The 16133-nt window shown below is 36.1% G+C and overlaps 2 protein-coding genes across 2 annotated transcripts; both read right to left on the minus strand.

Annotated features, from left to right (window-relative positions):
• Positions 1–682: 682 nt before the first annotated feature.
• LOC133039111 ((R)-mandelonitrile lyase 1-like) lies at positions 683–2969 on the minus strand. Its single transcript, XM_061117924.1, has 4 exons — positions 2807–2969; positions 2631–2714; positions 2431–2478; positions 683–1515 (listed from the first exon to the last, which is right to left on the minus strand). Exons 1-4 carry the CDS (start codon positions 2967–2969, stop codon positions 683–685), a joined length of 1128 nt encoding a protein of 375 aa, XP_060973907.1.
• A 4888-nt stretch (positions 2970–7857) lies between these two features.
• LOC133039112 ((R)-mandelonitrile lyase 1-like) lies at positions 7858–8810 on the minus strand. The gene is made up of 2 exons (XM_061117925.1): positions 8642–8810; positions 7858–8504 (listed from the first exon to the last, which is right to left on the minus strand). The coding sequence occupies exons 1-2, from the start codon at positions 8754–8756 to the stop codon at positions 7858–7860; spliced, it is 762 nt and encodes a 253-aa protein (XP_060973908.1). The 5' UTR covers positions 8757–8810.
• Positions 8811–16133: the final 7323 nt, after the last annotated feature.

Raw genomic sequence — 16133 nt, forward strand, 5'->3', positions numbered from 1 at the left:
AATAAATTCATCTAAGAGAGTTAGAGAGAGCATTAAAAACCCAAATATCCACACTAACTAAGTTTTTTTTTTTGTACATCTAAAGCTCATGTGCGATTGAAGCTGAAAGGATCAATAACTGGAGGTATTTCAATTTATTTCTTTGTACGTGTATATGTTTGATTTTTGGTATTATTTCACATTTCATATCGATCATATATGCTTCATCTTCTACCTCTAATATTCTTACACAAAAATATCTCCAATTTTATCAGCAAATTCAAGATTAAGATGTGTAACTCTATCATTTACACACATTAAAAATATTTAATTTTATAGGAGTTACAAGAATTAAAAATATCTAGATTTATACTTTTCAAAGAAATGTTACATTTTGACAAATAATAATATTTTCACACATTAATATATCTGTTACATTTTATTTAATCCATATTCATAAAACTTATTATATAGATAATTATTACTAAAATATATTCCATATGCATGCAAGAATTTTATTATGATCTAATAATATTACTCTACATTTGCTTCGGCTTCTCTTTCTTGCAACATCTTAAGCCCAACATACCTGCTCAAATTAATCAAACACAAACACAAAAAGAGTTATGAGAAAGATTATATATGTTGTTTTCTATTAATTAATTTGATTCAAATATAATTTAACTAACTTACCGGCCTAACATCATGACAGTGGCTTGAGGATTGGTTCCGGGAGAGACACGAAAAGTAGAACCATCCACAACACGAAGCGAGTTAACCCCCATAACTCGAAAATCACCATCCACAACTTTCCCGACCGTGCATCACCATGGTAATGCCATATGGTTGTCACACTGCTTCGACAAAATTCTTCCATTGCCGACTCATCTGATTGATTCGTCGGCAAAGAAGGCCCAAAATACATAAAATTTCTCTCTTCATTAGAATCAACCATCTTAAATCGTTCCATGGCATTGGTTTCTAACATCTCCCCAATCTTCCTGACCCCATTGACACACTGGGAGAGGTCTTTAGGGTGAGAGAAGTAGTTGAACCGCACATGTGGAGTGACTCTCACATCGTTGGGCAAAGCCAACCATAGAGAGCCACTTGACAAGGGTTGCCTTAGCTTCTCACAAATGACGGTCATACCCAAATGCGCGGTGGAGGACTTAGGGTACACGCTGAAAGGTAACGGAGTTAGGGAAGCTGGAAGATTAGCCGAGATGGTTTCGATGAAATAATGGTTTGTAATGCCTACAACTTGAACTGGGGAAGGATCAGTTGGTGATGGGATTATGAGATTAATGTTGTTACGAGGGTTATCAGCAATGAAATCTCCTACATTGGGTTGAGAATGAACTATTGGGATATTAAGTGATGAGAGGTAAGAATGTGGGCCAATTCCACTTAGTAGCAAAAGTTGAGGACTTCCAATTGCACCAGCACTTAATATGACTTCTCCTTTGCGTTTAATTAACACTGTGTGAGACTTTCCTTTTGAATCACTATATATCACTCCAATGGCATAAGGTTCTGTGAAAATATATGTATAAAAACAATCATTTATCTCAAACATTTATGCAAGAATCACATACAAAATAGATACACCTCAAAAACTTTTATAATTTAATTAGCACTCTAATCTTGAAGTTTACTCTGAATATTTTTTTTTTTCTTTTCAATGTACTTTCTTGACTTTTTTTTTTAACTCTAAAAATATTTTATATTTTTTTCTAGTTTTAATTGTTTATCTTATATTTAAAGTATATTTTATTATATATATATATAAATATATAAATATTTAGAATGTGATCAAAAGGAAAGAAAATTGTATAAATTAAAAATAGGGATCTTTAACTTTTAAAGTATTATTATTTTGAATTTTGTGGAAATTTACACAGCAACTCACATAACAATTAACGGAGCAACTAAATCGCAACTGAAATTTATATTGCAACTCATATAGAAATTATCGGAGTAACTCAAACTATAAATTAAAAAAAATAATATATAAAGTATTTCTCTTTAAAAATATGTATTTTATACCAAAAAAAAAATAATAAAATTGAATGCCTTTATAATTTTGTTTTTGTTACAAATTACAAATAAAATTCTCCATATTCAATCTATTCATATATTTAATTTCTATCCTATCTTTCTTTCCTTCCACAGGTAGTAGGCCGGTTACTCAATAATTTTTGTTTTTCTCGAAAAGGTAAAATAAGGTCATCATGACTCATGAGACTTTGTATATTAAAATAATACAAATTGGGATGAGAATTTAGATCCACAATTTCTACACCACAAATTTATAATTAAATTATATTCGAGGATATACAATAAAAAATTTGAAAAATGTTATTCACCACTGGTCAGAGATATTACATTTCTTTGTAGTTTTTGTCAAAATTTAAATAAATTAATTAATATAAAAAATTTCTTACATACTTGGAGGGTTGTTATCATGATCATTGTCATCGCCAGAATGATAATTTCCTGTGTTTCATAACAAGTCATGTGTTAGTTTATAATTTAGTAAAACAAAAATAGTTGTAAAAATAAATAAAACTACATAATTAAGCAAGATACATGAAAATCATTATTAAATAAATCAAAGCAATTTAATTAAATATCTATATTATTATTACTTGATACTTTTGTAGAGAAGATGATTTTTTCCACAGTGGCATTATTAGGGACACTGTTCTGGGTTGTTATTAGGTTGTTACTGTCTGTTTCAGGGTAGTTAGAAAGTTGTTATAAGTTGTTATCAGCTCCTTCTCTTTTCCTTCTTTTCTACTACTCTGATGTGTATAAATATAACAGCTCTTGTACTCAGAACAGTTGATGAATACAACAAACACTTTCAATCTCTTTCTCTGCCTTTCAGTCTCTTTTTCTCTCTTCTCTGTTTCTTCTTCTTTCTCTATCTTTCTCCATTGTTTTCTCTCTGGTGTTAAACTATGAGCAGAAGAACTAACAATCATAATATGGTATCAGAGCTCGAATTCCCCCCCCTCAACGCAAACATGGCGACTGTTGGAGCTTCGAATCACTCCAATCCACCGAATCTGGGAAATACAGCCAACTCCTACCCTGCTTCTCGAGGAAATCGCACCCGTGCGACAGATGAGTTCTCTCCTGTATATTTTTCTCATAATCTCTCTGTTAAACTCAACGATCACAACTTCTTGCTTCCGGAAACGACGGGTTCTTGCGGCCATCCGTGGCAATCGGCTGCTTAAATTCATTCAAGATGTAGCTCCTCCTCCACAATTTCTGTCGGATGAAGATCGGGCATCAAAGACCTATAATCCGGAGTTTCTTGATTGGGATGTCCAGGACCAGCTGCTGGTTTCATGGATTCTCTCTTCAATGTCCGAAAGCCTATTAACAAGAATGGTTGGTTGTCATACAGCTCGCCAGATCTGGTCCACTCTTGAGAAACATTTCACACTTCAAGTTTCTTCCAAAATTCTTGAATTCCGAACTAAGTTGCAAAATCTCAAGAAAGGCACTCAACCGTTGAACGATTACTTACTCAAAGTTAAGCAACATGTCGACTTACTCGCCTCAGTTGGTGAAGTTTTAAGTGACCGTGATCACATCGCAGCCATCTTCAAAGGTCTTCCGAGTGCCTATGACACTTTTGTCATATCTACCAATACAAGAATCGAAGGGTATACTGTTGGAGAGATTGAAGCATTGCTTCTTGCTTCGGAATCGAGAATCGAAAAGACAGATCAAGAATCGGAATTCCATGTCAATGTGGCTGTTTCTGATACTGACCAACAATCTGAAGCCAATGTTGTGTATCAAAATCGATTCAAAGCTGGTTTTCCACCTGGTTTCCCTCCCAGACCTCCGCTGCAATTTGGTACTTTTTCCCCAAATTTTTCACATTCCAGAGGCAACTCTCGAGGAGCTTCACCTTACCATCCAACTGGCTTTGTTCCACGGGGATATCAGTATCCGTTCACTCAGTATAACCACTCTCCAAATCCCCAGGCTCATCGTAGCAGCAGCAATAGAGGAGGCCGTGTTGTCACAAGTTCTGGCCGCCCCCAATGCCAGCTATGTCACAAAATAGGCCATACTGTGGTCGATTGCTTCTATAGATTCGACAAGAGTTTTACTGGTGTGCAAACCAACAATGCTTCCCCTACTCCTCAAGCAAATCTAATGCACACCAATACTCAAAGTGACAGCAACTGGTACCCCGATTCCGGAGCTACCAATCACTGTACGCCCGATGCTCAAAACTTGGCTGCCAGTTCCAACTATGAAGGGTCTGAACAGCTTTTTGTTGGTGATGGTACAGGTTTGCCTATCAAACACATTGGTTATTCTTTTCTTTCAAATGCTTCAATTCCTTCTCCTCTTATTTTGAGTAATTTACTTCATGTTCCTGCACTAACCAAAAATCTCTTAAGTGTTTCCAAGTTCACTAGAGATAACAATGTATATTTTGAGTTTCACCCCGATGTTTGTTTTGTCAAAGATCAGGTTTCTCGCAATGTACTGCTGACTGGGACATACCGGAATGGCCTGTATTCCTTTGATTCTTCTCAGTTACACCTGCTGAATTCAGTCTCCTCACCACCTGTTCCAAGCAGCCCCGTCCCTCTTCAATCTATACAGCCACAAACACTCACTGCTACAGCCAGTATTCCCACTTTAAACATAGATTCCACTCATGTACACTCCATGCATACTATGTCTCCTTTTGATATTTGGCACAATAGACTTGGACATCCTTCTGAAAAGGTTGTCAAGTCTGTGCTTCATGCTTGTAATGTTCAAAATGCAAATAAAGTGTCCAATTCTGTTTGTGCAGCTTGTTGCTTGGGTAAAATTCATAAATTACCTTTTCCCAAGGCTTCTCACACTACTTACACTACCCCTCTTGAGTTGGTTGTCTCGGATTTATGGGGACCCTCCTATATTCCTTCAACTAATGGCTATAAATATTATATCCACTTTGTTGATGCATATTCGAGGTTTACATGGATTTATATGCTTAAAACCAAAGATGAGGCACTCAAAACCTTTCACCATTTCAAAGCCGAATCTGAATTGCAACTTGGCACCAAAATAAAAGTTCTTCAAACGGATTGGGGAGGGGAATATAGGTCCTTTACTAGTACTCTACAAGCGGCTGGTATAGTTCATAGACATCCATGTCCCACCACCCATGAGCAAAATGGCTTAGCTGAACGAAAACATAGACATATAGTTGAGAATGGCCTCACCTTACTTGCCCAAGCTTCCATGCCTTTGCAATATTGGGATGAAGCTTTTCGAACAGCTGTGTACATTCATAATAGGCTGCCTACACCTGTTCTTAATTACAAATCACCTATAGAAACTCTCTTTCACATCCCACCTGATTATACTCAACTCAAAACCTTTGGTTGCTCTTGCTATCCCAATATAAGACCTTACAATAGGCACAAACTACAATTTAGATCCTCTCCTTGTACTTTTATTGGGTATAGTCTCAATCACAAAGGGTATAAATGTCTAGACCAATCGGGTAGGGTGTACATTTCAAGGGATGTTATTTTTGATGAGTGTCATTTTCCTCATGCTTTACACAAACATCCTCCAATTACTACTGAGGTTATGGCTTCATTTTATCCCTCTGCAATAATTCCCACTGCTCATACACAACATCACAACTCACTTATTTCTAACTCTCACAACTTGTGTAGTTCATTTCCCACTGTGCAGGAACCAACTCCAATGTCTGATACTCAATCTTTACCATCCACCACAGCTGCTACAGACCCTGCACCTCAAACAACACACTCAACACCAGGTTCCAGTGATCGGGTTGCTGCTACTGATCAATCTACTGCTGTGCCTAGTATTGCGGATGTCTCTAATACTGCTGGTGTGAGGAATACCACCACAAGTGCCATGCCTACAGACCCTACTGCACCTACTGAGTCTACATCAACCATTCCAGTGAACTCACACCAGATGCAGACTCGTGCCAAGTCTGGCATCAGAAAATTAAAAGCATACTTAGTTTCTCAAGAGCCTTCAAGTGTCAAGCAAGCTCTCCAAAGTGCTCACTGGAACCGTGCCATGTCTACTGAAATGGTTGCCCTCAAGAAAAATAAAACATGGACCTATGTGGTCTTACCCGAAGGAAGAGAGGCTATTGGGTGCAAGTGGGTTTATCGAAAGAAGGAAAATCCTGATGGCACTACATCCAAGTTCAAGGCTCGCCTTGTTGCTAAAGGGTTCCATCAACAACCCGGTTTCGACTTCACCGAAACGTTTAGTCCTGTTGTGAAACCGGTTACCATAAGAGTTGTTCTCTCTATGGCTATTTCAAGGGGTTGGGATATCAAACAATTAGATGTGAACAATGCGTTTCTTAATGGTGATTTGCAAGCGGAAGTTTACATGCAACAACCCCCCGGGTTCGTTCTCCCCAATGCTCCTCATCTAGTGTGCAAATTACACAAAGCCTTGTATGGCCTCAAACAAGCCCCTCGGGCTTGGTTTGACAAATTGCACACTAGCCTCCTTACTCTTGGGTTCTCCTCTTCAAAGTCTGACAGGTCCTTGTTCACTCTTCACACATCTACTTCTACTACTCTCATCCTAGTATATGTAGATGACATTATCATCACTGGAAGTGACTCTAATCTCATTACCACCATTGTGCAATCCTTAAACTCTCAGTTCTCTCTAAAAGACCTCGGGGATTTGAGTTATTTTCTTGGTATTGAAGTACAATCTACTCCCCAAGGGCTGCACTTATCCCAATCCAAATACATTAGAGATCTTCTACTCAAGGCTCAAATGCAGGATGCAAAACCTCTTCCCACCCTATGGTGAGTGGTTTAAAGCTCTCGGCACATGGTCATGAACCGTTTGATAATCCCCAACTCTACAGGTCAATTGTAGGTGCTTTACAATATCTTCTAATCACTCGCCCCGAGCTTGCATTTAGTGTTAACAAAGTTTGTCAATTCATGAAAACTCCTCTCCAACCACATTGGCAAGCTGTGAAACGGATTCTCCGTTATCTTAGTGGCACAATTGACCATGGCCTGCATCTACATAAGTCACCCTCGACTGATCTCACTGCTTTCTGTGATGCCGATTGGGCTTCCGATCCTGATGATCGGCGATCTACCTCTGGTTTTGCAATTTTTCTAGGTGGCAATCTCATCACTTGGCAGTGTAAGAAGCAACAGACAATAAGCCGATACAGTACAGAAGCTGAATACCGGAGCTTGGCTAATTGTGTTTCTGAACTCACATGGCTGCACTCACTCTTTACTGAGCTTCAGATACCTCAAACAACACCTCCCACTGTTTGGTGCGACAATCTTAGCACTGTTCTGCTTGCTGCCAATCCGGTTCTTCACGCGCGCACCAAACACATCGAACTTGACCTTTACTTTGTTCGTGAGAAGGTTCTTCGTAAACAAGTTCAAGTCAAACATGTCCCTGCTACAGATCAACTTGCTGATGGTCTTACAAAGTCCATTTCCAGTCATAGTTTTCCAGCATTTTGTACCAAACTCACAATTGCAAGCCCTTCCAATTGTGAGTTTGCGGGGAGGTATTAGGGACACTGTTCTGGGTTGTTATTAGGTTGTTACTGTCTGTTTCAGGGTAGTTAGAAAGTTGTTATAAGTTGTTATCAGCTCCTTCTCTTTTCCTTCTTTTCTACTACTCTGATGTGTATAAATATAACAGCTCTTGTACTCAGAACAGTTGATGAATACAACAAACACTTTCAATCTCTTTCTCTGCCTTTCAGTCTCTTTTTCTCTCTTCTCTGTTTCTTCTTCTTTCTCTATCTTTCTCCATTGTTTTCTCTCTGGTGTTAAGCTATGAGCAGAAGAACTAACAATCATAATAGGCATGAACAACAACTTTTAAGTTCTGCAAATTTCCTTTATTAAGAAGCTCCACAGCACCATGTCTTCTCCCAACTTCATCAAAAGTTGATCCAGAAATTTTAGTACCAAGTTTGTGATTCAAATCGAATTCATTATCAGGACCCACACCAATTTCTAACAAAGCATCTCTAAAGGAAGATTGCCAAAGGGGCAACTTAGGCCGAAACACTATACTCTCTTCAACCCACTCATACGCCTTCTCTACTCTATCCATCTCCCATTTTACTCCAGGCTTCGAAAAGAAACCCTCATTGCCTCGCGAAAAGAACCCAGCATTAATCATGCTCGTCCCTCCCAAAACCCTACCTCTCGCATTCTCAACCCCGTCCTCAGAAGTGAACCTCTGGGCCGGGGTAACTCTAGTTTCTTCTTCTTCTTGCATGAGATTGGCGAAAAATCCGTGTAGGTGCAAGACGTTCGGGTTAGCTGTGGGGACACTGCCTCTTTCGAGGACAAGAACTGAGTAGTTTTCGGATAGGGTGGCAGCCAAGGGACACCCGGCTGTGCCACCACCAATTATGATGTAGTCATAATATTCTTCCTCTAATGACATCTCTGTAGCATCATGCACAGATTTCATGTACCTAAAATCTGTAACATTATTTTTTCAAAAAAAGAATAATTGTTAATGACATAATTTATATGATATATGTGTCAAGTACTTTTTTTATTATTACCAAAATATTTTCTGCATATTAATTAGAATATTAATTAATATGTATACATACCATGATCGGATCCAGAGGAAGCCAACGCCAGAACCTGCTGCTGGTGATGAAAATTATTAACACATAAAATTATTAAGAATAGAGATAAAATATAAGCAGCAATGAATGATACCATTTCTGTATTATTCTAGTTTTTCTCTATAATGTATTTATATTTTATTTGTAACCTGACCGACGGTTTAAAACTGACACCTATATTGAATAGCATTGGGTTTCTTCTTTTTTTGTTGAGTGTTTATTTTCTAATAAATAAAAAATTAATTGATATGTCAAATTTAAATTAATTTAACACGATATAAGATAGATTTAATGCTTCAGTGGAGAGAGGTATTAAAAATAACTTTATATAGAGTCATTTTATTTAAATAGGTGTCATTGTTTCATTTTATGTCCATATTTAATTTTATTTCCTAATTTATTTTTTTATAATTATTTATCAAAAATACTCATATTCTCCCATTTTTTTTTTTTTTTTTTTTTACATTCTTCTTTGACTTTGCCATTAGAGAATTTTTGAGTCTCAACTTCTATTTTTCTTTAAAAAAAAAAATCAAAGTTCTTATTTTTGATTATAGTTTAGGTTGTTTGATAAGTAACTTTTAAGAACTTTTTAGAGAAAAAAATGGAGGAGAAGAAGATAGAAGTGAATGATAGTTTTTTTTTTTTGTTAAAAAAAAATATATAGTGTTTTTAATAAATAATTATATATGTAAAAAAATAAGAAAATAATATTTAATGGGCATAAAATAAAATAATGACACATATTAAAAAAAATAATTTTACCTAAAGTAATTTTGAATACCTCTACTCAAGAATTATCCAAAATTATTATCTAAAAATGGCAAGAGAATTATTCCTACCTTTCTTCCCAATATAAATTACAATTACATATATAAACTATTATTGTACCAAAATATCAATACCAAAAATCATATCATGAAGTTCTCCAACATTTCAAGGTCTAAAATACTATTACTATTACTTCTTCTTCTTCTCCAAAAAACAACAATTTCTTCACAAAATTTCCGAGACTAAGTCCCACCGGAGATAGGTTGTTCCTCCACAACCCCGAAACCCTAATTTCGGGGGCTTCAATTTTCGATGATTTCGAAACGTTTTCCTACAACCAAACATTGGATCATTTCAATTATAGGCCAGAAAGTTACTCAAGTTTTGAACAAAGGTATTTAGTGAATTCCAAATATTGGAATAACAATATTAACAAATTAGGTCCAATATTTGCTTATCTTGGAGCTGAAGAGCCTATTGATCAAGATATCCCAGATATTGACTCCTCACTGATAATGCTCCTTCCTTTAAAGCTCTCATAGTTTTCATTGATCGAGGTAACAATTAATTTATATATATTTTTAATTTTATATATATTTGTTTTATTTTTATATATTTAGCAATTTTTATGTTATATATAATGTTGATCCAACAATTTAAATTATTGTAGAAATCTTTAAATCATTAGTTTTATTAAATGTGGTGATTCTTTAGTTTATTCTAATTTTTCAAAAATTAAGAAGAAATATAATGATTAATTAAAGAGTTTTTTGTTCTTTGTATATTTAAATGTAATTTCATTGTGCTTCAAACCTGGATACTTTGCATCAGAATAAGTATGGATCTTTATTTCGAGAAATTAAAGATGCGCATAAAAAAGTAGTTCAAATGCACAATTTGCAAAGTAAAGGATGTTCCAGCGAAGGATCTCAGCAATTGGAAAATAAACTCAATGATCTGCTATTAAAGGAGGAGGTCTTCTGGCAGCAAAGGGCAAGGGTCCAATGGTTACAGGCTAGTGATCAGAATACCAAATTTTTCCACAAGAAGGCAAATGCACGAAGGAAGAATAATATAATTCGAGGTAATTTTTATTGTAAATTAAATATAGAGTAAAGTATAGTTTGGATAAGAATTTTAATATAATTGCCATTGGATGTGATTTACATGTGTTTTAATTAGGGCAATAAATAGATTGAATAGTTTAACTAGTGATCTTTCATGAGTGGCTTAGAATAGGTTGAGGAAAGGTGTTTCAAACTCAAATCATTAAGGTTAAGGTTATGTAATAATAATTATGCTAATATACTTTTAAATATAGGTTATGTTCTTAAAGGTGTTATGAATTAACTTAAATAGATTAGGTTTGATGGATACAAGTTACATCATTGAGGTAAAGTATATATAGAGAAAATGACGTATAAAGGAATATGAGTTGTTAGCCCATAAGTATTTTATAAATCGAATGATTAAGGTTATTTTGGTTGTACATTTTAGGTTTATTTAATGAAGATTATATATGGTGTACAAGTAACGATGCCATAGGTGATATCACAAAAAATTACTATTCTGCACTCTTTACGTCGATTATGCCTACAAATCAAAGCATTGAGGAGTTGTTACAAGCTGTCGAGCAAGTGGTTACAGATGACATGAATGAAACATTGACGAAGACCTTTACAATGGAAGAAGTTGAACGAGCAGTTTTCAGTATGCATGCGGATAAAAGCCCTGGTCCAGATGGAATGAGTGCCTTGTTTTATCAAGAATACTGAGATATTGTTGGCCCTCTAGTTTCTAAAGCAGTGTTAGATTGTATATTAGGGGTGGCAGATATGCAAATTATTAATGATTCGCTAATTACTCTCGAGATGTAATATTTCATGAAGACATATTTCCCTTCACAGGTTATACATCTTCTCACAAGATAAATAATTTTTTTAATTCATTTATCAAACCTGTGTTTGATCCTATCAACACAACCAAACAACATCATACTGCTGCAACTTCACAGCAGCCACATCGTGTTGACCATTTATCAACACATTCTGGTGTCAATCCCACACCAATACCTCACACCAGTGATAACATATCACTCCCCATTCCACTTGTCCCCTCCAAGGACCATAACTCACAAACTGATGCAGCCATCACCCCAGCAACATCACAACAAACCAGTTCACAACCTGGTTTTTCTTCACAAACAGCCCCACAAACGGATATTAATCCAAAACCAACATCAGTTTCTGCTCCTATAACTGATGCTACTGCTACAAACATTTCCCCTACCAATTCAATTCCACAACCTTTGCTTCAATCCAAAGCTGGCAGACCCGTGGTTAAACCAAAATATTTAACAGATTATATCTGTCATACAACCTCAACTGCTTTTCCAATTGAAAAATTCATTTCCTATGCTAAGCTCAGCCCTCATTTTCGAGCTACTGTCCTTGCAGCTTATTCTCATGTTGAGCCTCAATCATACTCTGAAGCTTCACAATTTAAACATTGGCTTCAAGCAATGGATACTGAAACCAATGCTTTGGAAAAAAACAATACATGGACTGTCACCAAGTTACCTCCTAGCCACAAGGCCATTGGTTGCAAATGGGTATACAAAGTCAAATACAATGAATTCGGTGAAGTTGTTCGCTTCAAAGCTTGACTTGTAGCTAAAGGATTCAATCAAAAACAAGGCATAGACTATGATCAAACCTATGCTCCCGTGGCTAAGTTCAATACACTCAAAATTTTCCTTGCACTAGTTGCAATGCATAATTGGGATGTCCACCAAATTGACATCAATAACGCTTTCTTACATGGCGACCTCCATGAAGAGGTCTACATGAAACTCCCTCCGGGATACAAATCTCCTCCCGACTCAGTTTGCAAACTCAATAAGAGCATATATGGCCTTAAACAAGCCTCTAGACAATGGTACGAAAAACTAAGTACCACATTGAAAGCTGAAGGATTTCATCAATCCCTTTCAGATAACTCTCTATTCATCAAACAAACACCTACCCTCACTCTTGCTGTCCTAATTTACGTCAATGACATAATAGTGGCTAGCAATAACAAACTAGCCATAACTCATTTCAAACAATTCTTGGACAACAAGTTCACCCTTAAAGATATAGGGCCACTCAAGTTCTTTCTCAGCTTGAAAATTGGAAGAACAAAACATGGGATTTCTATTTCCCAAAGACCCTTCACCTTACAACTTCTTGCTGACACAGGTTATCTTGGTGCTAAACTGGCTTCCACTCCAATGGAAATAAACCTTAAACTCAGCAAAGACAAAGGGAACCTCCTTCCCGACCCTACTATCTATCGAAGCTTAATCGGAAAATTAATATACCTCACCATCACGAGGCCCGATATTTCTTATGCTGTTAACCATCTAAGTCAATTCCTAACATGTCCGAGAGTGCCCCATCTACAAGCTACCCATCGAATCTTACAATATCTCAAACGCACTCCCGGACAAGGTCTTTTTCATCCATCAAACACCACCCCACATGTTTCAGCTTTTGCTGAAACTAGCTTATCTTCAACAAATGTTCAACTTTCTTTCTTTGCAGACGCTGATTGGGGAGCATGTCAAGACACACGTCGATCCATATCAGGATACTGTGTCTTCCTTGGCCAAGCTCTTGTCTCTTGGAAATCAAAAAAGCAACAAGTTGTTTCTCGATCATCTGCTAAAGCCGAATACCGCGCCATGGCCAATGCCACTTCCGAAGTAACTTGGATTGTAGCTCTCCTCAAAGATTTTGGCATATCACTCAACAAACCTGCGTCTCTATACTGTGACAGTACTGCTGCCATCCACATCAGCGAAAACCCGGTATATCATGAACGCACCAAACATGTAGAAATTGATTGCCATTTTATCCGCAAGAAGATTCAGCAAGGAACACTCAAGTTACTTCACGTCCATTCAAATAACAATTTGGCCGACATCTTCACCAAAGCTCTCCTCCCCTCATCTTTTAACTATATTGTATCCAAGATGGGAATATCTACTATATACAATCCATCTTGAAGGGGGCTATTAGGAATAAGATGTTAGTTAATTGTTAGTAATAATTCTGTTAAGACAAGTTGTAGGTTGTTACCACTTGTCCACTAGGCTTCTTGATATTTAGTCTTCTTATTCAAGACTAACCCTAACTATAAACAACTTGTTGTATCATTCATTCCTTAATTGCAATAATACAAAATAGAGAGCAGAGGATTCACTCTGCATTTTTCTCTGCATTTTCTCCTTCCTTCTCTAAAGTTCTTCACTTCTCATACTTTGCCCAAAAATTCATGCAAGGACTCATCAAACAGAAATCTAAATTTTGCGATACGAATACAAATCATTTTTTAGAACTGAAGAGCAAGTATCATTTTCTCTAAGAAATCTCTCATAGGCCTTTTGTAAGTCAAGTTTGAGCATATAGTTAGCCTTAGCATTCTTCATCTCATAATGCTTCACTAAATAATGACATACTATTATATTATAGGTAATGAATCTTCCTTAATGAATCCACCTTGATTTTGGATTATTAGATTGGAAATATATATCTTCCCTAGTCGTGCAAAAACCAATTTTGTTGCAACTTTGTATATTATAATACATTAAGAAATAAATTTGAAATTATTTACAGAATCAGAACAAGAAATCTTAGGAATTGAAGTGATTGTTGTGGAGTTTATTTTCTTAAGAATTCTCCATGAATGTAAGAAAGAAAGAACAACATCACACACATCATTCGGTCCCAAATCCTTTTGACTTGGAATATCAAATACAGTAGCTTTCACTTCTTTTTTTGTGTATGGTTTGACCAACATTTAATTTTGTTCACTACTCACCACTGGGCCAACCTCATTCTGTTGGGGTATCAATCTAAATCTGACATTGGAAGAATAGGCAAAAATTATCTTGGATATAAGTGTTTCACCTACTTCATTAGTAGGAGGCATTTTGAGAAGGTGCCCAAAAACAAAACCGTGAGGGCTTAAGCCTAAAGCGAACAATATCATACTAATGTGGAAATCAATGTAAGGTAGCGATCTTCCAAGGTGGAAGAATGGACCCAACACATTGACACTTGTCAAAAATATATAATCTTCTATTAGCCATTTTGGCTCCTAAGAGTTCAGTGTAGAACTGTAGGAAAGCATAATTTACTTTACTTGAATCATTCACCCACAGTCCTTCCATGTCTTTTATTGAGTAAATGTGATTTTCTTGCCTTCGAGCTCTACTAATGGCATGAAAAATTGTGGTATTTGCATCTTCTTTTTTATCCAATATTGCATCTTAGCCTTTTAAGTTAAGAAAGACAAATAATTTTGATGCACCTATTTATACTCCTCATTGGCTGCTAGCTAATTCTTTATCAAATAAATCCTTGTTGGTTGGAAACCTATGAAGTTCCTCCTGACAACCTTTGAGCACATTAAAGGCCCTCACTTCCTATGCTTGAATGCCACCAATTCTAACCTTATTATTCAAAGTTCTCAACGCCCCTTTTAATCTTTTCAATTTGTTGACTAAGGAGAACATTGGTGTACCTTGTTGCTGAACACTCTAACTATCAATTAGAATTTTAGGTAATTCAATAGAATTTTGCCAAAATCTATAATACTTGAAAGGTTTCTTCCCTGATTTTAGCTTTGGATAGATAGCCAAAATTATTGGACAATGATCAAATTGACCATCCGCAAGGAATACTGCTTCGGTTGAAGTATATTTGTCCAACCAATCTCGATTAGCCACCACTCGATCAAATTTGGAGTAAATTCTGTTTCAACTCCCTTGCTTGTTATTCCAAGTAAAGAAAGATCCTGAGAACTTCACATATTCTAATTGGCACTTATTAATGCAATCTTTAAATTTTTTTTAATCTTGTGATGTTTACCCGATCACCAACTTTCTCTTCAACACAAAGGATATCATTAAAGTCTCCTAGCACTAGCTAAGGAGATGAAATTCCTTTAGCCAGAGCCTTCAAATCCTTCCAAAGAACCTCTCTACTAGCTTCATCATTGAAAGCATATACAAATGTGACAAAAAACTTTTCCTTCCCTACTCTTGATTCCACTTCGAGATGCATATCAATTTGCTTGTACATAAGAAAATGTTAACTGATAAACATTAAAAGATTCCAACTTATAATGATTCTCCCCCGTTGATGTCACATGTTTTTTTTATGGAGAGGCACCAACCCAAAAACATAGCAACATACATAGCTCCTAGCTTAAAATGACTTTATTTTTGTTTCAGAGAGACCTACTACTAACCCAATTTGCAATGAGATATTAATTTATTAACCTCCATTTACATATTCACTTTATTTACTCATAATTCTATCCATGACTTGTAGGGGCTCCCCCGAGTGGCGGACCTATGATTTAAAGTGAGAGGGGGCGTAAATTTTTTTGGTAAATGAGGGGGGCAAAAAAGTAAATTTAAAAAGAAAAAAAAATGCATTTAATAGGATTAGAACTCTTGTACTCTAATTTATATTCTAAGTAGCTTAACCACTACACCAAAGTTAATATTATGCTCATAAATATCATCTTTTATTACAAATATATACAAATATATGTTGTAACTAACTAAATTGCATATATATTTTTTTCCCGATTTTTTTTTTCAGGGGGTGACTGCCCCACCTCGGTTATATGTGGGTCCGCCCCTGCTCCC

Source organism: Cannabis sativa, chromosome 6 (genome assembly GCF_029168945.1).
Source record: "Cannabis sativa cultivar Pink pepper isolate KNU-18-1 chromosome 6, ASM2916894v1, whole genome shotgun sequence".
Classification (NCBI taxonomy): domain Eukaryota; kingdom Viridiplantae; phylum Streptophyta; class Magnoliopsida; order Rosales; family Cannabaceae; genus Cannabis; species Cannabis sativa.